Source organism: Athene noctua, chromosome 1 (assembly GCF_965140245.1).
Source record: "Athene noctua chromosome 1, bAthNoc1.hap1.1, whole genome shotgun sequence".
Lineage (NCBI taxonomy): Eukaryota > Metazoa > Chordata > Aves > Strigiformes > Strigidae > Athene > Athene noctua.
The window spans coordinates 130,288,932-130,312,266 of NC_134037.1; the positions used below are offsets into that span (position 1 = coordinate 130,288,932).

General features: G+C 46.3%; 2 protein-coding genes across 4 annotated transcripts in view; one reads left to right on the top strand and one right to left on the bottom strand.

Annotated features, from left to right (window-relative positions):
* The first annotated feature begins 287 nt into the window (after positions 1–287).
* The window catches only part of ARHGEF33 (Rho guanine nucleotide exchange factor 33), a 28,784-nt gene continuing 5,736 nt past the window's right edge, over positions 288–23,335 (top strand). The window contains 14 exon segments of the mRNA XM_074933189.1: positions 288–388; positions 3,726–3,775; positions 8,973–9,137; positions 10,747–10,868; positions 11,769–11,911; positions 13,679–13,738; positions 14,784–14,795; positions 14,917–15,129; positions 15,750–15,879; positions 17,202–17,334; positions 19,135–19,218; positions 20,093–20,176; positions 20,988–21,136; positions 22,021–22,179. Of these exon segments, the coding sequence (XP_074789290.1) occupies positions 367–388; positions 3,726–3,775; positions 8,973–9,137; positions 10,747–10,868; positions 11,769–11,911; positions 13,679–13,738; positions 14,784–14,795; positions 14,917–15,129; positions 15,750–15,879; positions 17,202–17,334; positions 19,135–19,218; positions 20,093–20,176; positions 20,988–21,136; positions 22,021–22,179 (1,526 nt within the window). The 5' untranslated portion in view covers positions 288–366.
* The window catches only part of SOS1 (SOS Ras/Rac guanine nucleotide exchange factor 1), a 69,503-nt gene continuing 64,352 nt past the window's right edge, over positions 18,185–23,335 (bottom strand). Inside the window, exons 22-23 of one of the 3 annotated variants that reach the window (XR_012635605.1) lie at positions 20,795–21,104; positions 18,185–19,370 (exon numbers count right to left, since the gene is read on the bottom strand). Coding sequence is in view for 2 of the 3 variants with exons in the window: in XM_074932886.1 (XP_074788987.1) it covers positions 21,069–21,104 (36 nt within the window). In the remaining variant the exon portion in view is untranslated. Of the gene's footprint in view, positions 19,371–20,548; positions 21,105–23,335 lie in introns of those variants that run through there. The other 2 variants (XM_074932886.1, XM_074932817.1) reach the window with 2 other exon arrangements.

A 23,335-nucleotide genomic window follows, 5' to 3' on the forward strand; every position in this document is an offset into this window, starting at 1 on the left:
AATCTCTGTGGGATTACACAGTACCTCTTAATCACCTGTCTACACAAGCACAAATGGCCTTGGGCTGGGAGGGGAGTGCTTGTACCCATGCCCGCTCTGCTTTTGGAGGCACTGTGAATCCAAACAAACCTTTCGGATGCCTCATTCCCTCTAAAATCTCTCCTTCTCCATCTGTTTTCTGAACTTTGAGCATCTCCACTCAATAAACCCTTTCTGTATCTTTCCGCACTCAAGGTTCACACCAGCTCACCCATCGCAGGGCTCACATGTGGGCAACTCTAAGCCATGGGATATTCCCAGTGACCAGCCAGACCCCTCCAGAGTGAGGACAGGAGTCCCTACGAGGATGCACACCCTATAGCAGCCATGGACTCAAACAAACAAGAAGGTAAAACATCCTCCTATTTCACTTTTTGATAGTACGATAGACAGTGAAGAAGAAACCTGCTCTCGTATGACCTGTCGGCAGGTGCCAGCTAGCCCTCCAAGAGCACCTCTTAGCCACAGCAGCTGTGGACAAGTGTTCCCTTCTTTTAGTTTCATAGAAATATCTGGGGTTTGAGGTTTTTAGTTCTTATTTTAGAAACACCTCCCTCTCCCCTCTAGAAAATAATCCTGTGGAATGTGTAATGTCCAATACAGGAAGTCATTCCCCTCTCTTGCCTTGGACTCACCTCTGCCTTGGGATGTACAGAGACTTCTGTCAAAAGCTACGTCTTACACGAGGGCACTATGATGAGGACCTGCTTCTCTCCCACACATGATTTGCTGCAAGGTGTTCTTGTTTATGTCAGTGCCACAACCCAGACTTCTGCACCAGTCCTGGTCATGCAAGCACTACAGGCCACAACTGCTTGCATGCAACCAGTCTTGCTACAGTCTACAGCACTTTTAGAAAGTCTGCAAAGCTCATGGGTTTCAGGTCCAGGGTTTTAGTGGTTATTGGCTTTAGATGTCCTTCTTACAGTGGAATGCGTGGCTGGTGGTACTTGCTTTCCACCCCAAACCCCTTGCAGCATTGTACTCTGCCTTGCCACCTCAGAGCTGCCTGTGTCCATATGCTGAGGAACTCTTGAAACTGTGAGGAGCAGGGGGAGCAGCTTTAGGAGTGCCCATAACTGCCAGCTCAAGAGAGAGCCTGGACCATCTCTTTCCCTCTTAAAAGATTCATTGTGGTGCCAACATTCATTCATGACATAAGAAACAGAAGAGTTAATTTCTCTATTATTATTTTAATTTGACTAAATTAGGTCTGTGTACCTAGGCCACTGCACTACAGCAGGCTGAAAAGGAAATTAACTCAGGGATTTTTTCCAATTAATTGGCATGCTCCTATGGGCTGCAGATGCTCACTGAAGAAATTGGGAGGTAACCACAAAGCACCGTTCTCCCCACAGTGCAACTGTAAGGAGCCTCCTCTATTCTGGCTCTTTGCAGTGACTTTACAGAAATGATCTGGGTTTTGACTGGGTGTTTGCAAAGTGCTTCTGCTCATGCCCACGGCAAAGGTGTGAGGTAAAATCACAGTAGCAGGGATCCTCTCCTTTCTTCTGGTCTTGCTCAGGAGTAGTTCCTTGCTTTGAGTGTGTCCAGGAACATTACAGACTGATCCATACCCAAAGACAAAGGAAAGGCCCTTACAGACCTGCAGGGCTTGGGTTGAGCCCTCTATATTATGTATCAGCTTGAAGAACACACAGAGAAAATGTGAGGAGACTATGGCTCTTCCTTGCTATGCTGCACTTCTACCTGACATCTCTAGCCCTTCACAAAACTCAGCATCCAATATGTCCACCAAGTTGCAAAAACAGCATCTCCCTGTCCTCTCAGCATCTGGTGTTATTGTGCTATTAAGAAATATGTCTTGATCTTTTTGGGTCAGTCATTACCATTCCACAGTAAGAGTCCAGCAGTAGCATTTACATCAGAACAGACATGTACATCACTTTTCTTGATTTAGGAGGATCACAATAAGTACTGGCTGCCTTCTCAAGCCTCAACTCCAGATATCGTGACAAAGCTTCATCATTCACTTCAGGACAAAAGTCAGTTTCTAGTTTGTGGGGTTGCAGAGAAAATAATAAAAAAAAAGACCCAGAAGGGCCAAAGCCAAAAATGAAAACAACCTCTCATTTAAAAGATGAAACTTGAGGCTTGGTACAGGCTGGCTGATGAGTTTTGACCTGAAACAGCTGGCAGTTTGGGGTCATGGTTACTTCTGTCTGCTGCCCTTTGTTTTCCCCAGGAGGCACCTCAGAGGATATTGCCTGGAGGAATGAATGTCTGATCCTGCTAACCCAACCCCATGGCTGCAAGACCAGCCAGCACAGGGAGAAAGTGGCACATGGGCAGAGAGGGGCACAAGGCCTCTTCTCCTCTGTCTCTCACTTCTGTGAGTCACTGAGGAATTTGCCCATGTTCCTCTGAATCAGGACAAATCCTAGAGACCAGAACAGGGCCAATTCATAGGTGCCCTTGGCAGTAACCGATATTCCCCCTCAGGGGTAAAGAAATCAGAACATAGCTGTGCCTTGTAAAGCTCTGACTTCCAGGCTTCAGCTTGCCATTTCATCACTGGCTGACTGCATAGAGTCCTCTCTGCACCCTTTTCAAGCCTCTGTAGAAATGAATTTCTGTGGTCTTAAAGGGCCAGGTGTACCCACTGAGGGTACTGAGTTTCTGCATGGAAAGAGGGAGCTTGGCTGCCTCTAGAATTGGGCATGGGGTCACTGGTCATGTCTGTGACTGACAGCAGAGAAGAGTGAAGCAAATTCTTGGAAGCAAGAGAAAACCCACCTCATGATGTGACATTGCTAAGGGGAGGTGATCCAGACATGGAATTGGGTGGCATGGCGTTTTCTGGGAGTGGAGGCCAGCCAGGGAGCCTGACATAGGGAATAACATGGGAACTGATGACCATTGGACTGCAATTCCCTCAAAGTGTAATGGTGGCACAAGTGATGATAATTTCCATTCTGTTTCTGCACAGAAGAGACAATGTTAGAAGAGTAAATAATAAATACAGACTTTTTTGGTTTTAATCAAGAACCCATTAATGCCTAGAGGTAATGTCTCTGCAGTGTCCAAAACACTTCTGCAAAATAGATATAAGCTCCTCCATGAGCTAAGTCTGGTTCAGAAATGTTAAGTCTAGCTCCATTGTACAATATCAGGCGGGATCACAATGCCACAAAAACCTAGGAATGATGAAACTGATGAAAAGATGTTTGGTGTTACAAAAGACATTGCTTGGAATGCATTGTGACAAAATATAACTTAGGGCTTAAAATATACAGATCAGATCAGTCTTTTGTGGAGATAATAGAAATATGTACAAATATAGTAGAGGATAAAATTCACAATTTCAGAAGAGAGACAGATCAGTAATGCTTTAGGGTAAAAAACATGTTACTTAAGGCTGATACACAGGGAGCAATTTAGTCCTAATTGCACATACAAGGTTTCCTACCTCTTCTCATGGATCAGCTTTGGACAGACACAGGACAGAAAATGAGGTGAATTTAACATCTGATTTAGGTGAGCCATTCCTGTTTTATACTTGCGGTTTATTTTACAAACAATATGCTGTTCACACCTCATAAAGTGAGACTTGAGTCCTTTAAAACTGATTTGTACCTCAAGAGGGGCTTCAAACCCTCTGTTCCAGTTATTTATAGCAACTATAATAAGTCATTTTAATTGACTGAAGTTCTTTATTCCCACAGGAGAGACTGAAAGTGTGCCTGTGAGTACCCCTGCAACACAGATTTCCCAGGTAAAGATCAAAATGCCCTAAATAACTCAGAGAGTTTAGAGAGTTACTAATATATAAGCAGTGGTTAAAAAGCTAAATTAGGTGGAAAAATGTAAGCACTTACAGGGAACATGGAAGTGTGCACACTGCATGAATACATATCACATCTTGGGCCTCATTTTAAAAGACACTTCAGTAAAATTTCTCTGTTCACAACTAATTGTATTTAGACAGGTGATTTGTGGGCTCAGCTAATTACTAGCTGGCATCATTAGTACCAATTAGAGAATGTCAATTTACTGGGCTGGAGGGATATTTCATGGCTGAGCTCTGATGAACTGTCCCAGGAGCAAGGATATGTTGATTGACATGGGGCAGGGGTGTCTACCCAGCAGGGGCCTAAATCTTCTGGGGGAGCTCTGGGTTATCCTGGCAGCCTCACATCTCCTTGGACCATGGAGTGCTCTTCTTGCCTGATAATCCAGAGCAGATGGGCCAGCCAGAGCATTGAGTCTTGCTGCATGTCTCTGGCTCCCCTGCCAGAAGCTTGAAAACCCTGTCTTTGAGCCCATGTTGGCTCAAGGTGATCAGGACTTCCAGAGCTTTGCAGCTGCTCTCCGAGTTGACATTCTTGCTGCAATTAGCCACCATGGATACAACAAGATTTTGTATACCACAGTCCAGGGAGCATCCTTCCTGTAAGGTGCAGTTTCAGTGTTTCCATAGTGATGTTTCCTATGCATTTTCAGTCTGCAGGAAATGCAACAGAGTTTTGAGCACTATAAACTTTGGTCTGGTTCGATATGGAAAACCATACTCTGAAAGAGAAACATATCCCTGAACTGGAAATCCTGACTATTTGAAACCTCCCTTGTCACCATTGCAACACTATAATTGCCACCACGGCAAGTGGAGAAGCTACTGCTTTCTATTAACTAGTCAGTGCTTCGCTTGCCTCATCCTCTTTTCCCGTCCAGACAGCTCCAATCAGGAGCTGTTACTGGGTTGCTGAAGCGCCCAGCACAGTGGATCCAACATGCATGGAAAGCTGGGACAGTGTGCTGGGAACACCCCACACATGTGTTTCTTACAAGAAAAACCCAGCTGAGATGTGGACACATGAATGAATTCTTTAAATGAAAGTTACTGGCTGTCTGTCCTCTTCTGCTTCAGCAACGGCCCTAAGGACACTGCAGTTACCACAAAAGACTGCACAGATGTGAAACAAGAGCTGCTAAGTGCTTGCAGTCCCCTTTAAGTATCTCCATCCTTCTCTTCTGTCCTTACCCTGAGGCTCTGCCTTTATTCCTACCATCCTTGCCTAGGAATATAAATACTGGATATACTCCTAGGGCCAGATTCTCTACCACTGTAAATCAGCACAGCTCTGCTGCTTTCCCACTATGAGGCATTGCAAGCCTTCCTAATGCTTGGCTATAGAAGTGCTGCCCTTAAATGCAGGTGCTAGTAGCTGTGTTAGAAATTAGTTGTTCCTGGTAAAAGCATACATTATGCAGCTCAGAAAAATCAGATCTAGGGTTTGTGGCAGGTGTTGGACTTTGCACCAGATTGGTGTCCTCAGGTAGCCCTCTTTTGGCTGACACTGTGTTTCCTTACTTCTTCAGATCACCCACATAAGATGTGCCAAGTGATGGACAGTAGATAAGATGTGGGAATTTAACACCATTCATGGCCACAGAAGGTTTTGCTCTTTTTGAGGATGTATTTATAATAGCAGAATTATTCCTGTGCAGTATTTCTTCATCATGAGCCTGTTTTCTACTGGTTTTACCAGGCTTCAGCTCAAGGTCCCTGAGAGCAGGCCATGTTCTAGTGTAAGGACCCTAGGCAGCTGCCAAGGATGGCAGATACAAATAGCCATCCCTTTGGAGATACAGAGCCCTGAACAGACTGGCTGGTGCTGGAGGAGATATGCGGGGACACAGCTACTCATGGGAGCAAGGGTTCCCTCTCATCCTTTCAGTGGCAGGCAGGGCAGTAAACCCAGCTCACCAAGGCTCTTTCCTCTGCTTTCCATCTCAGCCCTTCCTTCCATAAGCCATCCCCATCTGGCCACAACAATCTTCTCTGGACTGCCTCAAAGTCTGAACAGGTTTGAGGGCTATGCTCCAAAGGCAGGTGGGGGCTAGAATATGTATCGCATATGAAATTATTTAGATGCCTAAATTTTTTTTTTTTTTTTTTTTTAACAGTTCTTGGGCAGGTTCTAAGGACTCCCTATGATCATGCAGATTCATTTATCCTCTAGGCATTAGTTCAACTTAAGTTGTTATGGTGTGTTCCCTAACTTTTCCACATTAAGTGTTAAAGTGTGTATTTATTCCCATGAACAGGTGAGCCAGTGCAAGTTTCTGTGGTAGTATAAAATTTATCTTTTTGCTATGTGTTGCACTTGAGAAACTTTGGAAATACTGTACTGGCTTGACTTTCCAGGGGTTCACACACTGTGAAATGTCTCTTTGGTCCTGTAGGCATAATCACCTGGGCAAGACATAAGCATAAGCAGATGCTTCAATGGCTTCCATTTGTTGTAACAGCCCATGGGATTTAAAGGATGGTTTTCTACAGCTTGTTGTTAGAAATGAGCTCAAACTAAAATCCATAGCTCAAGCACTACGCTGACCTTGGCAGGAGTTCAAAGATAATGTGTTGTTCCTGTACCACTCCACTCAATTTTGGATCAGACTTCCATCCAGTGCCACAAGGCTGTTTGTGTTTCCTTTCCATGCTCTGAGCACTGAGGGCAGCAGAGGAGGGAGTTCTCAGGGTTTCAGCACTTCATATCTAGCCATACAAGCCCTGCCAGATGTGGCTGATTAGTGTTGCTGTCTGCTTTCATCCATCAAGTGGCAACAAAGGGAAATAAATGTGAGTGTAAGATGCATTTCTGTGTCTGAAACAGCCACTGCAAGCTGCTTGGGTCCGAGGAAGGATGTACAAGGCAGAACAAATCCAGGCTGGGGTCTGTACCACTGAGAAAGATACACAGAGAAACCAAGCTAGCACTGTGACTGCAAAAGCAGAGCCTGGCCAACAGTGAACCACAAAACTACAAGTGACTGTTTGCTCTTAGATGCAGAGGATATTTTAGTCCAGCTTCTAGTCCAACTCTTTCTTTTGGCTGCCTGAACTCTGCTTTCACAGAGCATTTCTGTGCACATGGACATCAAAGTCTCTGCAGTGGTCCCTTTTTGCTGATGCCTAGCAGTTTTGGACTCTGAATCCTTCAGATCAGCAATGACTTCCATCCCTGTACCTTTCACAAAGGATCTGTCTAGTTTACCCCTTTTCTGGAAGCATCTGATGATATGGCCAGGCCTGTTGGCAGAAATATTTCATTTTGGGCTTATTCTCCACAGACATTGTTGTCTTCAGGGCCAGCTTCTGGACTGTTCCACTGCTATCAAGACTTGAGCCTGTGACATCTCCATCTGGAAGCAGATCTCTAAAATTAATAGCATGGGATAGAATAGAATAGCATATTTCAGTTGGAAGGGACGGATCTGATTAATCACCCCTTCTCAGTTGGAGGAAAGTGTGTGATGCCTAGCCCTGACACAGGGTAGCAGGAAGACTGACTTGGCAATGTCAGCTCAGTGTGGAAGTGTGGCAAGCACCTGTGAGCAGGGATGGGAATATTAACATTTTGCACAGTTGCAGTACTTTGTATCCCTCCACTTCTCCAGGCATGTATGTTAGGATGTCATGACCATCTGGCTCACCCCTCTAGGCTGAGATATCAGAAACAGTATGGTCACTGCCTCCCCCAGCAGCCATGGCCCCAAGCAGCCCCTCTAATGCTTCAGGCTGCATTCACAGGGTGACAATTCCTGTGACAGGAAGGTGTCCACTGTGGCCAGAAAGGGTGGGTGAAGGGGTTGAACCAAGGGGTCTGGAGCTCCAGCTGGCTTGGGGAATCAGGGTTAACTGCTTGAGGAGGGAGGATATCCTCAGCCTCCTGCTCCCCTCTACCCTGTCCCAGCTCCTGTCAGTTCTACTTGTCCTACCCAGGTAGCTCTGGGAATGTGTGTCCAGCCAGACCAGACTGGGGACTGTGGGGTAATCACTGGGGTAGGAATGGGGATGTCAAGCAGACGTCCTCTGTAAAGACACTGCCAGTCTTGATCAGAGGAGGATGGTGCATGCCATTGCCCTGAGGTATCGGAAGCCATCTCTGCTCCATTTACAGGACTCAAGCGCCTGAGTTTCCCGGGGTGGCTGTCCTCTTACCATCAGTGCTCCAGTTTTGGACTCAGTTTATAACCAGATGTTAGGCCGAATTTCTGTTGTAAAGGTAAAAACCACTGGTTCCGAAGCACCTTGGGCCGCGACCTTGCCATGGGCTTTGGGCAGGCAGAGCGAGCGCCTTGCTCACAGCAGTGGGGGCAGAGTTCAGGGTTGCCAGCCCAACCTGCCCCCAGTGAGGGTGTCCCTGCTTAGCCCTCTGAAAGCTGTCTAACTCCCCTCACACCCGCCTCGTCTGCTCGCTATGCCAGCCTGGCTCTCCCTGGTCTGTCTCCTGCTTCACCCAGCCATCAACCAGCTGCCTCCAGCTTAGGTTGTGAGCTCTTCCAGCAGCACCAGGGCCTCTAGGGACAGAAAACAGGGAGAGGGGGCACAGGGTTGCTGTATGCCAGGGGAAAACCTCCTGCTCCCTCCCCTTCACAAGTTTAAGTGTTGCCTCCTTCCCCGGAAAGGACCCGCTGACCAAGGACAGAGCTTCTCCACAGCCCTTGGAGAGCAAGGAGGTGTTAGATCTGTCTGGGGAGAGCACCAGCCCCACAATCATGTGGGGGAGGAGGACTTTCTCAAAACCAGACATGTTCTTGATTGCTCAGCTGCTTTGGGGATTGATATAGTGGCTGCTACTATTACAGACCTTCTTGGCATGTTGCAGGCTGTCCTACAGATTGACAGGCTGCAAACTGCCAGGGAGCCTGGAAAAACTCTAAATCTAAAAAGGGGCACATTGACTGCCCAAGACAAATACCTCTTACACTATACTGAGGCTGCAGCAGGGGCCAAACCTCCCTTCATGTCTCCCAGCCATGAGAGGAGGAGGAGAAAGAGGACAGCACCTTACAGGATGAGTTACATCCAGCCTCCTTGCCACTCTGAACCATGGGTGACCCTCAGGGACACAGCCACCTGCATCTGGGAGGAGGGACTGAACCCACCGTGTTTGTGGTTCCTCTAGTTGCAGGCATTAGCCTCTGAGTTGAAGGCGGGTTTCACAGAAGCGATGCAGGAGCTGTCACGAATCCAGCATGGCGAGTATGCCCTGGAGGAGAAGGTCAAGAGCTGCCGCTGTGCCATGGAAGAGAAAGTGGCAGAGATGAAGAATTCTCTCAACACATTCAAGGTAGGATTGTTAACCTGTGGGGGGGTGCATACTTGCCACATCAGCTCAAGTGTCATAGGGCAGCATTCCCCTGACTCCATCAATCCTTTCTGCTTGCAAAGAAAATATTGCTGGCAATTGTTTCAGATGTATCTGGTGCACTTCCTTTGGCTTTGTGTCTCCCATGACTATTCCAACCCAAACATAACCCACATCCTGACCCGTTTAACCTTCTCAATGGGCCATGAGGCTGTGCTGTGATCTACCCTGGGCACAAGCAACCCTTACTCTGGGCTGCACATGCAACAGGCATGTGGCCTGTGCACAGGCTGCTGTTGGGCCACTGTGCCATCTCTCCCTGGGTCAGGTCTTCTGCATTTCCTGCAGGAACCAAAGCTGCTGGGGAGCAAGGAATTAACACAAAACCCTAAAGCCTTTTGAAGTTGCACTCCCATGTGGCTGGGAGGAAGTGCTGCCTGGTTTGATCCAGCCCAAGAGGATAAAGACAAAGGACTAGAGAGCAAGAAGTCTTGACATACACTTTAAACCAGCCAGTCTCCATGCAGAAACTGGATGACTGCCTGTGAGGAGACAGGCAAAGGAACTGTTTTATTGTTTTTATGGTAAATTTGCCCCATGGGGTTTTGCTGAGTCAATAATACCTTGTGAAGTTAAAGAGGGCTGCTTACTGGAAAAACCTGTTACTGACCCTCTGACAGGGAGAGACGGATGGCACCAGGCAAAAGGAGCCCTGTTGGTCCTTGATGAGTGAGGGAGACAAGAAGTGTAAGGGCACATGGCAGAGGTCTCAAAGCAATCAGAGGCAGGGTTATCAAGGACATTGTTATGGAGGAAAAAGGGGTTTTAAAATCCATATACAAGGAATTACATGAACAACAGGAGGGGCAAAGGCTGCTCTCCCTCTGCCTCATGCCCATGTTGACTGTCCAGATGTTGAACTCCCAGTGAAGCCACCTCCTTGATTGGGAAAAATCCCTCTCCTTCAATTTACAAGAAACTTTTGTGTCTCCTCCATCCTGTTGCTCACATTGATGAAACTTGCAGGAACTTCATGCATCAGAGAGCTCTACATCCTAGCAAGGCTTGTTTGAAACTGCCTGAGGGAGGATGTGATGACAGGGAGGTTATGGAGGGCCTCATTTCCTTAGGAAACCAGGCTAAAAAGGCAGCTCCAAGGCCTGACTGGCAAAAGCTTATACATGTTAGTGATCGCACTGGGATCTGAACCAAGTGCGACGTGTTAATACACTTGCTAGAGAACTGTAGAGGGAAACATGCTTTCTCAGGGCTACCTCCAAATGCCATTAAAGTTCTCCCAGTGCTTTCAGCATGTGGTGGATGAAGTACTATGTCTTCATCTCCCATCAGTGCCTTAACCATGTGACATCACACTGGTTTAGCTGAGTTGCCTGTAGTTGAATTAAGGATTGCCATGCTTTGCATGGCATGTATTACACACACTGGACCTGCAAAGGAAGAGTGTCTAATCACAGCACCACTCACTGAAGCACCCTGAAGCATCTCTAGTGTGCACCAGCCAGCATTCAAACCTATGTTATGTAAGGCTGATGGGCACCCTGGGAATGCTGTGCTTTTGCCTGTTTCTCAGGAGGAGCTCAGCGATGCAAAGTCAATGATTGAAGAAATCAGTGCGAAGCAGGAGGAAATGCAACAGAAAATTGAGCAGCTGCAGCAAGAGAAGCGGCGGGAATCACGGAAAGTGAAAGCTAAGTAAGGGCCCAAACTCCAGGGCTCCGGAAGTGCTAATTAGAAGTGGTGTCTGTTTCGTTGATTTCCTTATAGCTTAATTTCTTAATTTTTTCCTGGCTGGACATGTATATCAACCCTGATTATTACTGGAAGCTCTAGCATTTGGTTCACCCCAGGCTTTTAGATACATACCCTACAGAGCAAACACAGCAGAAAAACAGTAACACCTCACTGGGATTCCAACAGCAAAATAGCCCCAGCAGCTCTTAGGAAAATGAGGCCCTGGACAAACACACAGACCTGCTAGAGACATCTTGGGGCAGGAATACTTTTGAAAGTCAGGAGCCTTCACCATTACAAGCTATTGCTAACCCACCCCTATCCAGACAATAGCACTGCAGTTTCCCCTTCCAAGCATGCAGGACTCGGTGGACTCCTAATGATGCAGTCATGGCCTGCCTTGCTATCACCAGTCTTTTTAATCCAAGCAGGGTCATGCAGAAGCATGTTTGCACACTGCTGGGCCACACTGTTGCTGTGATGAAGCAGACGGCTTGTCCACCTTGGTCCTGATTGTCCTCCTTCTGAAAACAGAGTTTTGATGATAAGCATATAGCTGCCTTGATGCAAACACTTTGCAAATCTAGGCTAGTTCCTTAGCTAATTAAGCCATTTAATCAGATGAAATATGCTCTGCAAAAGAACAGTTCTGAAATAACCTTCCTCTATAGCCAGTAGAAGTTACTTCCAGAACAGTTCATGAACTGCAATCAAAGCCAACTCCTTTCCTGGTCTCTGCTGGAGTTGTCCTAATTTGACTCTGTGCTTGTACTTATACTGATGTCTGCCACAACTGTAGTGTAGGAGCTTCACCTGTAGCATTCATACTTTCCAACTGTCTCATTCTTTGTATTTTTACAGAAGAGCACAGAAGGATGATCATGGGTCACAGACAGTGCCTACGCCTCTCCAGGGCAGCCCATTTCGATCTATTAGCCTCCCAGAACCTGTGCTGATCAATGAAGATTTTACAAGTCTTTTACACAACGTTACTTATGAAAAAGGTAGGAAATACAGTAGGCAAGTGCAGTGCCTTCCTCAGGAAAAAAATCCAGAAAAAGGTCACTAGGCTAAGAGGATACCCAGTTTTCCTCAGGTGCCAGCTGCACAAAAAGAGAACTGGGGTGCTCCCCAGAGCAGCACTGCTCCTGGGTCTGTGCACACAGCTCAGCACAGTGTCTCAGGATAGCAACCTTGCTGCTGGCCTGGATTCAGGAGATGCTGCTCTGTGAATACTGTCCCAAAAGCTATTGCTTGTCTCTTCCAAGGAAAGGCAAGCAGGCTGGATCTTCTTCCTGCAATGCTAGTGGCACAGACACAGAGCCAAGTAGGAGCCCTGATAAGAATACTACAAGCATTTTACTCTGCTCTCATGAGACCCCACCTGCAGTCCTGTGTCCAGCTCTGAGATCTCCAACATCAGAAGTTGAGCAGGTCCAGAGAAGGCCTGGATGAACAGGGGGCTGGAGCACCTCTCTAATCAACCTCACCTCAGAGGACAGGCTGAGAGAGTTGGGGGTGTTCAGCCTGGAGAAGGCTCCGGGGAGACCTTGTGACTGCCTTCCAGTACTTAAAGGGGGCTACAGAAAAGCTGGGGAGTGTAGGAATGAGCGGTAACATGTTTAGATTAAACATAAGGAAGAAATTCTTAACTGTGATGGTGGTGAGGTGCTGGAACAGGTTGCCCAGAGAAGTTTTAGATGGTCCCTCCCTGGAAGTGTTCAAGGCCAGGTTGAATCTAGTGGAAGGTGTCAGGGTGACTAGAACCAGATGATCTTTAAAGTCCCTTCCAACCCAAACCATTCTATGATTCTATGATTTGTTTCTGTTTAAGGGAGCAGGGCACAGAAAGGAGGATCACAGGGATTGGGCTGACAGACAACAGTGGTTGATTTGACAAGGGGACATGGGAGTGGTACATATACATATGAGGCTACTGGTGTCACTGCTCCGTGCATATACACACTGCTAGGAGAATCACTGCCCCTTGTTAGCTGCAGAAGCTGCTAACTCATGGTGTTAGAGATACACCTTGACCACGAAATCACTGTCAATTGCCAAACATTTGGGAAGACTGGAATCAAAGAAAAGACGATGGACCAGAGCCATTTTTTGTATAATTGATTTTGGGGGTCTAAAATGGTCTGTCATGCACTTGCTGTTCAGATAGGAAGACACTAAAAACATATACATTTAAAATGTCAGCAAACGCAGAGATTGGATGAAAACTGTATGCTATTTTCTACTCTCTTCTGCTTAGACTCTGGTCAGTCATGCCCCACCCTCTGCCCTATTCTGAGGTGGTATGTTAGTCCTCTCCTCCCTCATGTCCCTCTTGCACATCCACCTCTCTCACCTACTTCTCCCACTGCCCATTTCTTTCCAGTCATCTTACTCCTCCACTCTTTAATAAGCTCCTTTCTACCCCAAATGGCAGCTGTGTGTCTGTCAGGCCTCCATCCTCTTGTTCTGCTTGCTGGGTGCTTTCAACCCAATGTGCACCTACTGAGCAAGGACAAAATGTTCCTCTGTAGTCATACAGCACCAAACACAACAGGGACCCCCACATTAGTCTGCCTGCAGGGGCTACTGAAACAAAGACCACAAGAGCCAAAACAGTAAAGATCCTCCTCAGTGGAGGATCTAACAGGACATTCCCATAGCAAAAATGTGAAAGACTAGAGGATCTAACCATACTGACTAGGCTTGGCAGGAGGAAGCCTGCTCTTCAGCTGTCTTCTCTTGTAAAGTTTCAATTTTTTCTTCAACAGTGTCCGACACCAGGATCATGCCAATGGGAGAAGGAAATATGAAAGTCATAGCAGGTCCAGGTAGGAAAGTACTGAACTGACAAAAACCAGTAGGACAATGATTCAGAGCAGTTGCCTTACTGCACTAAAGAAATGCTTTCAGGGCACGCATTTCAAAGGAATGTTTTTCACTTTGCATGTACCTCCATTTTCATACTTGTAGTTGAGATACAAGGGCAAACCTGCATACCTGAAGTGCCAAATACCTGACAGACAATTCAAAGGATTGATATTTGTCAGGAAAAGCTTTTCTGCTGCTGATTTTGCAGGGTCTAAGTGCCTTTGCAGAAAGGAAGAACGGACATTTTTTGCAACTGGGGAAGAGATGGTCTTTGCAGTGACTACACACCAGTAGAACTGGTGAGCTGTTTATTTGCCCACCAGCTTCCAGATTCCTTGTGGACATGTCTGAATATTAATAAAGGAGTTTTTCTGGCAAAAATAAAAGTTGGTCAGAAGTAAAAGAATGGTATAGTAAGGGGACACTAAGGACCCTGTCCAGCAAAAGGACACATGAGAATAGCCATTAGATGTTCACACTGTTCACCAGAAGCACTCGCTATTCTGGATGGCTCTTTTGCTTGAATACACTTGAAAAAAAAAGAGAGAATAAAAGCTACAGAAAATGGTTCATAGCAAGACAAATTCAAAGTATTCACATGAAAGCAATTCCAGCCCAATAGCTCTAATACACTTTCACCCTCCCCTACCTTATCTGTGATTTAATAGCCTCAGACTATCAATCTTGCTGCTACTGTATAATCACATAGCACTAACAAAAATTTTAAGATCCATAACTGTTCACATCCATTGAGAATAGCATTTAATGCCAATTTATAATACTATTTTCTGTTTCTATAATACCTGCCAGTATGTGTCATATTACCAAGTCCTGAAGTGTCCCAAAACCCTGAAGTGCAATCATGCTTGGAATATATATTTTTTCTTTTCTAATGTCTAATTTTGGACCTTATTTGACCTGAAAATAAATGCTAGAAGAGTGCAAACCTTGTTCTGCAAGAAGTGCTCACCAGATGCACTTCTGTTTGTAAATTAATGCTACAAGGCTAAAGCCCTTGTGAAGCACAGATAATGCTTCAGACTCTCCTTCTAGTACTTCAGATGTAGGTTGGCAGCCTGCTGTAGCTGATGTAGTCAATTGATGTCAAGATCCATGCAGCTCTTTGTCATTGCAGGAGCAACCATAGAGACAGATGATAGTCTCAAGCCTTCCTTGACAACAGAGGGGCAGTCAAAAGTGCATCTGCCATCAACAGTGTGGAAGCAACCCAAGGACACTAAGGACTGGGGAGATGAATACATTTCCAAAGAGCAACCGGAGAGAGGGAAAGACATAGGCCAAAGCAGATACAGCTCAGCAGACAACATTATATGCGAACCCTCTTTGGCTGGTAAGGACAGAGTGGAAAACTCTGGCTAGAGGCTTATTCTCATCTGGTGTGAGCTGGTCAGTAATCAGCTTCTACAGAGGGAGACACAGAGGCAGTTTCTCCTGCAAGAGGAGAATGTCTCAGGGCTTCAGTCTCCAAGACTTCTAGCTTTTGTATTTGCTGGTCTGTGCCACTGACAGTATTGCTCTGCACCCAGGACATCCATTCTCCTTTCCAGGACCTGGCCAGTTCAGAGTACTGATGGGATTGTGACAGTGTAGTTGCTTAAGCAGGTGAAAAATACTTCTCATTCTGCAGAAAACTGGATGTGAATCCCTGTTATGAGTTGCTTTGCCTTTGATTGCTTGTTTTGTTATTCTTAAATAGCATTCATAGGGGAAAACACATTTGCTTTGGAGCTTTCTTAGGAAGCTGTGTCTCCTGGCATGTCTGGGGAATGCTGTAGCATCAGGCTAGAATTTTATATTTTGGGGAGAGTAGACATACAAAGACAAGATATTGATGTCACTTTTCAGCAGTTTCTCCTTTCATGTTTTAATATCAGACCACTGGTCTAACATGAGGCTGTCCTTGAGGTCAGCATTTCTTTACTTTTAAACTTAACCATTATCTTCTGGAAGCCAAAAGGCAGAACATCGCTTTGGAGCTGCTGGAATCAGAAAGAAAATATGTCATCAACCTTTCCCTAATCCTGAAGATCAAGGCCACATTGCAGGGACCAGATTCGAAAAGGAGCACCAAAGAAAGAAGGTATTTGATTTAGTGTGCTCTCTCTTTTGGGGAGTTTTCCTCAGTCAGTATTCTTTCTGCATCATCCTCTCTCCCACTTTCACTTCATCCACACAGAGATCTTCGAACACTTAGAGCTTATTTCTAGTTGAAAATTGGAGGCACTGGAAGGTTTTTGCAGTGATTAAAGACCTTCCTGCCTGTCCTTACATCTCGTCCACCTTGCATCCCAAATTGTTTCACTACTACTTCATTTCAGTTTCCCTCTGAGTCCCATCAGTTTCCTATTCTTTTGCATGCCTCCTGTGCGGGCAGAAAAAGAGCTTTATGCATTCATTGCTGCCTTCTCCCCATCCACAGCTCCAGCTCTAGAAGCTGCTGTGGGCATAAGTCCCTGGCTAGTGGCTGCGACCCATCAGATATGAATAGACACAGACATACACATATATTTACACACAGATACAAGACCAGTGGGGACTGACCCAGTCTAGCAGTTAAACCCAGCTCTTTGCAAAGGCTAGCCCCTGGGGCAGCTTAGTTCTCAGGATGGGATAGCTCCTACAGCTCTCCCCATTCACTCAGCTTTGGCCTGGGAGCTTCCAGTCCCTAAGCACATTTGGGGAGCCCAGTCCTGGCTAGCTTGCTCTCTTCTGGCTCTTTCCGCTGTCCCTAGGAGTCCCATATCCAAGGAGTCATTTGACAGAAGTCTACTCGGGGACATGTGGTACATGGGTTGATGTGAACTCATTTAAGCAGATACATGACACACACAGTTCAAACTGAAGCATGATAGTACAAAGTGAGGTTTTATTTTTCCTCTTTGTTCCTGGGACCTTTCCATGTGGCAAAATATTTTAATATTTGACATCTTCATTCTGAATGAAATCAGTATGCAATGACAAAAGGAATAGCATGCTTTGACCAGCTCTTTGTCAAAGGGTTGGCTTTTTAAAGGACCTGACAAATGAGACAAAATACAAAGCTGGGGAGCTGTCCTCCAAGCACTATGGGATGGCTCAGGACCATGGTCCTGCTTCATTAGCCACAGCAGCATTTCCTTGAGCTTTTTAGTTCTGCAAATTCTGGTCAGCTACACAATGCACTGGAGTCAGCCTAAGAAACATGCAAAACACTGTAACAGCAGCCTACTGGGGAGGGTACCAGCATGTACATAGAGGCCAAAACAGGGCCTTCTGGTGCATCCAGGACTCCAGTAAAAGTAGTTAATAATACCTGTGTTTAAAGTAAGCCTGTGCTGACCACCCATGAAGGCACGCTTCAGCAGTACACGTTAGGGCTGAGCTTCTGCTCTGTGTAACCAGTCTGATATCATCTCCCTTCAGTTTCTTCCCCAACTCTTTGAGGTACCTGGTCCAGCAGCATGTCGATTTACTTCATGCTCTACAAGAGCGAGTCCTGAGCTGGCCCCGACAAGGGATCCTAGGAGACATCTTCCTGAAGTTAACAAATGATGAGGTATGTTACAGACCTCTCTGGACTCTTCTGCTATGATTCATGATGTTGGGCTAATGGCCCACAGGTGGGCCAGGATACCTTGCAGAAAGAGTGGTTGTGCTGTGGAGCTGTGGCTAGCATAAGGCCTTTTGGCCAGCCTCCTTTGAGCAGCACTGGAACGCTACTACTTTGTTGTAGTACCTGGTTGGTCAGGGAGCCCCCATGCCAGACCCACCTGGGAGCATGCAGCCATGTAGCACAGCCTTATAATAAATGCACGAGACCTAGACTTAGTTGCAGGAGCCACATGTGAGTCTTTACAACTTAGATGCCTGTATTCAGGGTGAGGGTGTGAAAAAAAGCATGTTTCTCATGCTCCCCTTCCCCATTATGCTTTGCTCAGAGTTAGTATAAGCTGATGGGCCCCTTACCCTATATGGTTTTTAGCCCCAAGTAAAACACCACCTCCTTCTCAGGGTGAAGGTGTGCCCAACCCCTGACAAGCAGTAGGACCTCTCCTGAAAGTATGTGTAAAAACTCATCTGATGCTTTATAAATTTTAAGAGTCTTAAATAAGAAAAGCTTCTTTCTCCCCAGCCCCTCTACACCTCCCATCTGCTATTGCCATGGTTTGAGCCCAGAGGGCAACTCAGCACCACAAAGCAGTTCACTCACCCCTTCCCCCACCAGCCCTGGGAAGGATAAATATGAAGGCTTAGGGAGATAAGGACTGAGAGGTGTTCCTCACCCGTTAAAGTCACAGGCAAAAAGACAGTCTTATTAGGGGAAGAAATAAACACCTGACATCACTTTAATTCAAAACGCTACCAACAGTGGCATTTAACAGACAGAATGGGACAGTGAGAAGCACTACCACATCTTAAAAACACCTCCCCCCACCCCTCCCTTCTTCCCAGGCCCAGCTTTGTTCCTGGTATTTCTACTTCCTCCCCTAGTGGCACAGGGGCAGGGGACGGGGGGTGAAGTCAGTCCACAGCTTCTTCCTCCAAGGAGGGGGAGAAGCACTCTTCTGCATTCTTCCCCTGCTCCACGTGGCATCCCTCTCATGGGAGACATGGGAGTCCTTCACAAGCTCTCTCCACTGTGACTCCTCCCCACAGGATGCATTCTTCCCAAGATGCTCTGGTGTGGGTCACCCCTGCATGTTGCAGTCCTCCCAGCACTGAACTACAACAGCGGGGGCTTCCTCTTCCCACAGAGTCCCCGGGGTCCTCCACAGGCGGATCTCTGCTCCTCTGGTGACCTCCATGGGTGGCAGGGGGGTGGCCTTGCCATGGGATTCAGGGGAGTCTTTGCCCCAGCACATCTCCCCCCCCAGCACCTTCACCCCTTCCTCCTTCCTTCCATTGATCTCTGTGTTCACACAGGTAGTGTCCTTGTCCTAATGTCCCCTCATGAATCCCCCCACTCCCTTTAGGTTCCCCTTTTCAAATATGTTATCACAGAGGTGCAGCCACTGTCACTGGCTTGGCCTTGGCCGGAGGAGGGTCCGACTTGGAGATGGGGAAGCTTCTCACACAGGCCACTGCTGTAGCCCCCTCCCCCACTACTAAAAACCCTGCCACACACACCCAGCACAGCTATAAAACTTTATACACAGTGCTCAACAGCTGAACACATTTTATTAAACATCCTTTCTTGGGAAATCCTAAGACCTAAAAGTTTCACAGTGCTGCAGCTCTGCTGCACTGCTGAGCTCCCAGGAGTGATAGTGGGGAATCAACGGTTTCTTGTTCTGGCTTGTTCTATGAACAAAAATCTCTCAAGTTTCTTTCTTCTTTTCTTTTTTCCTTTCATAAGAATAATTTTCTGGACTACTATGTTGCTTACCTGAGGGACCTGCCAGAATGCATCTCTCTGATCCACGTGGTGATCCTGAAGGAGGTAAACTTCCTGCCTGCTTCACAGATACGCAATGGCAATGTGCAAGCTGGATGTCCTCCTGTTATGCCTGTCTGCAATAGGACTCCTCGGACAATCATCTTGTTCTGTTACCAAATGTCAGTTTCATGAATGGTGCCATAGCTGACATGAACCTAAAAAAGGCAGCTTTAATGTTCATCACTATGTGTAACCAAAGTTATATTTCTGCTGTGGCATGAAACAATGTCTTGGATCAAACCTCCGAGAAAGCTTGCCTATGCATACACTATCCAGACCTGTCCCAGGCAAGTGGTGTCTCTGGGAAAACGGGGGGCTCATCTAAACAGGGAGATCAAGAGTGAGGCTGTAAGTGCTTTAGACAGAAAATAGTCTCTACCGTTCAGGTATTCCATCTTGCATTCTTAATTCTTGGTTTAAACTAGGAAAGTTAAATATAAAGGTAGTTTTAGAGTGCAGTAACTAACCACACTAGCTCACTTCCAAGACATCTTAATTTAGAAGTCAACTGTATTTTGTTCAGTTCATTTGGGCCTAAACTAAGAACTTCAGTCTGAACAACAGTGTCTGTCTGGGATTTCAATGAAACTTAACTAGTGCACTTTAAACATACACCCCTACTTAATGAGTGTCCCTCATAGATAATCCCCAACATAAGGAATTTCATCTTTAGGACTAGTATTGCTAGTAGAAGGAGTTGCAAATATCCCTTCCAGAAGCAGATGAAGACTCTGACACGCACAACTGTCACTTGACTGGTGTCCTATGAATGGTTATAACTACTTACAGCATAACTATTCATTAAACCCCAGAACCATCTGGAAGCAGACATGTTTTATGGGTGGGAGAGACTCTGAAGTTGCTTTCTCTATTTCAGATAGAAGAAGAAATCAAGTCTGATCTCTACATTCTGTTCTTCCATATAGTCCAGCGAATCCCTGAATACCTTATTCATCTACAGGTAGGGCCCTAGGATGGAAACTGTCTTGCTGAACTCTTATCACATAAGACTTAACTCAGAGCTGGTATTCAGGCCTGTACAGGTACAGGGCTTCTGGCTAACCCAGTGGGCTCTCTGAAAAAAAATTTTTGAAAGGGAAAGCCAGCTGAGAATATCTTAATTTGCATCATTTTCAGCTGAGGCTTGCTTCTATTTGCCAGTTTCTCCATTTGGCCTGACAGAACCAACTTTTGTCTCCTGGGAAGCCGAAAGCTCTGCTGCCTGCTCTTCTGGGAGAACAGGAGGCCAAAGATAGGGCACTACAGAGCTAATCTATTCTGAGCTCTGACCTAACCCCTGTAACAGAGCTGGCATCTTTGCTAGGTGGTCCACATGCCTGTTAGCTGAGAGACTGAGAGGACTAGAGGTTCCAACAGCCTCTAGAAAACAACCTTTCCTATACAGAGCTTGCTAATAAAAAGAGTTCTGGGTCCCAGGAGGGTTATCTGAATTGTTCTAAAACATTTCAGCCAAGGCAAATGACACAAAGCAAGCCCTGTAAAAACAAGAGATTGGTTTGTTTATTCAATGCTAAACTCAACTAGTTCATCACCCACACATGCCCATGATTGTATTTACCGTGGATACTTGTGTATTTGCACTGGAGTGGTAGGAGGCAGGCATCATCCAAGTCCCTCTGGTTCTGCCCAGAAGAGCTCCCACAGGGCAGTGCATGGGCACTCCATAGCACTAATCCATGATCCCAATAGCACCTTCTTCTCAGAAAGGGTTAGGACACCCTCCAAACAGTCTGCTCTCCTCTGTGCCCCAGAATGTCTTGAAGTTCACGGAGCAAGAGCATCCTGACTATTACCTGCTGCTGGTGTGTGTGCAGCGCCTCCGCGTTTTCATCTCACACTATAGCCTCCTCTTCCAGTGCAATGAAGACCTGCTTATACAGAAGAGGAAAAAGCTGAAGAAGTAAGCTCAACATCAGCTCACCCCCTCTATTACCAGGAAAAGGGAGGTGTGGGGGAAGTCCAGCAGCAGGGTGTTTAGGATCCAGACAAGACCAACAGGCACATTGTTCTGTTGAAATAAAGCCCTTTGCATATGAATGCTGGAGTAGGCTCACTATTGGCATTTGTCCTCCAAACTGAGGTCAGATTTGGGAGTTGGCCCTTCTGTCTGAGAATGAAAGGAAAATCAGTTTAGTCCTTCTAAACACAGCAGCCACGTGTTTCATGGGAATATTTGATTCCTTGAACTGATGGTAAAGTCACTCCCTAGTGGGAGAACACATGGGGACTTAGTTGCTTTGGCAGCTCAGGGCCCTGGTGAGCACCAAGAAGCCCTCATCGGCTAAGACTGAGAAAGAATAGTATTATCTTATTTTACTGAAGGAGTGGGGTGGAAGAAACAAAAGCCTCCCAAAACCTGTTTGAGATGAACTGTGATAGAAATGACTCTGAATATAGATTCTTAAGTTGTGGTTCAGAAGAATTCCTTGAAATCGAGACTTTTTACTAAAATCAAAATCTGGCCACCTTTGCTCCTTGTGATGATTCATTGGGGGAGCAGAACAAGATCAAACTTCAAGGGAAGCTTCCAAATATGGAGGGTGGTAAAGGGCTGGAGCAGACTGCTGGGGAGGGACTGCTATCAGGAGAAACATTAACAGCAGGACAGAAAGCAGGATGCCCTGCTGACTGGGACAGATTAGGTGGAACAGGTCTTTCCTTGGGGTGGGAAGAGGTGAACAGGGATATAAAGGTCCCTCCCAGCTCTGTTTTCTGTGATTCTACATGCTTGTGCTCATTCCCTGCCTTATTTCTTAGCACGACGATGGATTTCTCCTCCCTCAGGTCATCCCTGGTGAAGCTGTACAAAGGTCTCACCTCCCAGTGTACGAGCCAAGAGGTTTCTCCAACACCCAGTGCAACATCTATCCGGGACAGTGGGATCCACTCCGAAGAGACAATACAATCATTCCCACCAGCACCTTCCTCTGGCACGACAACCCCGTAAGCCTATTGTCCCAGTAGAAGGCTTTCAAAGTAGGCTTAAAACTCTCTCCTCACCCATACTTTGCCAGCAACACTAGGCAGTTACAGACTGTTATTTCCAAGACTACTCCCTGTGTATGTGTAGAGATGAAGGGCTGGCTCCTTCCTCCTATCCACTACCACATGACTTACAAGCAGGAAACATTTCAGAGCTCTACCCAGGGCTATTCTTGCTAGCTGTCTTAACAGTATACCAGGGAGCACATGTATTTGTGTAGGCCTGGCAGTGGTGTACATAGTAACTCCACGTTATTCACTGTGAACATTACAAGAGCTAGGAAACATGACCAAAGTCTCAGGCTAGCAAAAAAAAGTACTTTTCCACATAGCATGTCACTGAATGATGTGACTCACTATCACAAGATGCAAGTAAAATGGGTTCAAAAAGACACAAGAATAATTCAAGAAAGATGAGGCTACTGGTACCACCCAGCAATCTTTGCCATTTTTAGTCTACTGAGATGATTATCAGAGAAGCATTCTAGACTTATTTTTTTTCTTATGTCAGCAATTTGTGGCTGTTGTGCTTCCTTACATCATTTGACACTAAACAAGAAGAGTTTGGCTTCATCATTGAGTCCCCCTCAAGTGGCAATGTTATTACACCAATACCTAGCCTCCTTCTCAACAAACTACCCAAGCCAATCACAGATGTGATGCTCCAGGCCCTCATCTTGGTAGTCTCAGCTAGCACCTCCTCAGTTTCCCCACATTCAGCCTGATCTGAGGGCCCAGCACGGGGCCAGGTGGGGGTCTCATCAGCACTGAACAGAAGGAGGAAAAAAACTCCCCAGGCTCAGCTGGCGATGGAGCTCCTAATACAGCTCAGGTCAGGGTTTGCCTTGTCTGACATGAGAACATGCTGTCAGCTCATCTTTAGCCTGGCATCGGCTATAACCCCAAATTCATACCAGATATGCCGCTCAACCCAAATCTCCCAGCCTGGTCTGATGTGTGGGGTTATCTTGCCCCAGATGCAGAGCTCTACACATCATGAATATCACAATGTTTCTGTTCCCCCAATCCATTCATTATGTCCCCAGATGATGGCAGTGGGACTTTTCTAACTAGGGTCTGTTAAGGGCCATGGAGGTGCACACCCTGCAACTAGTAT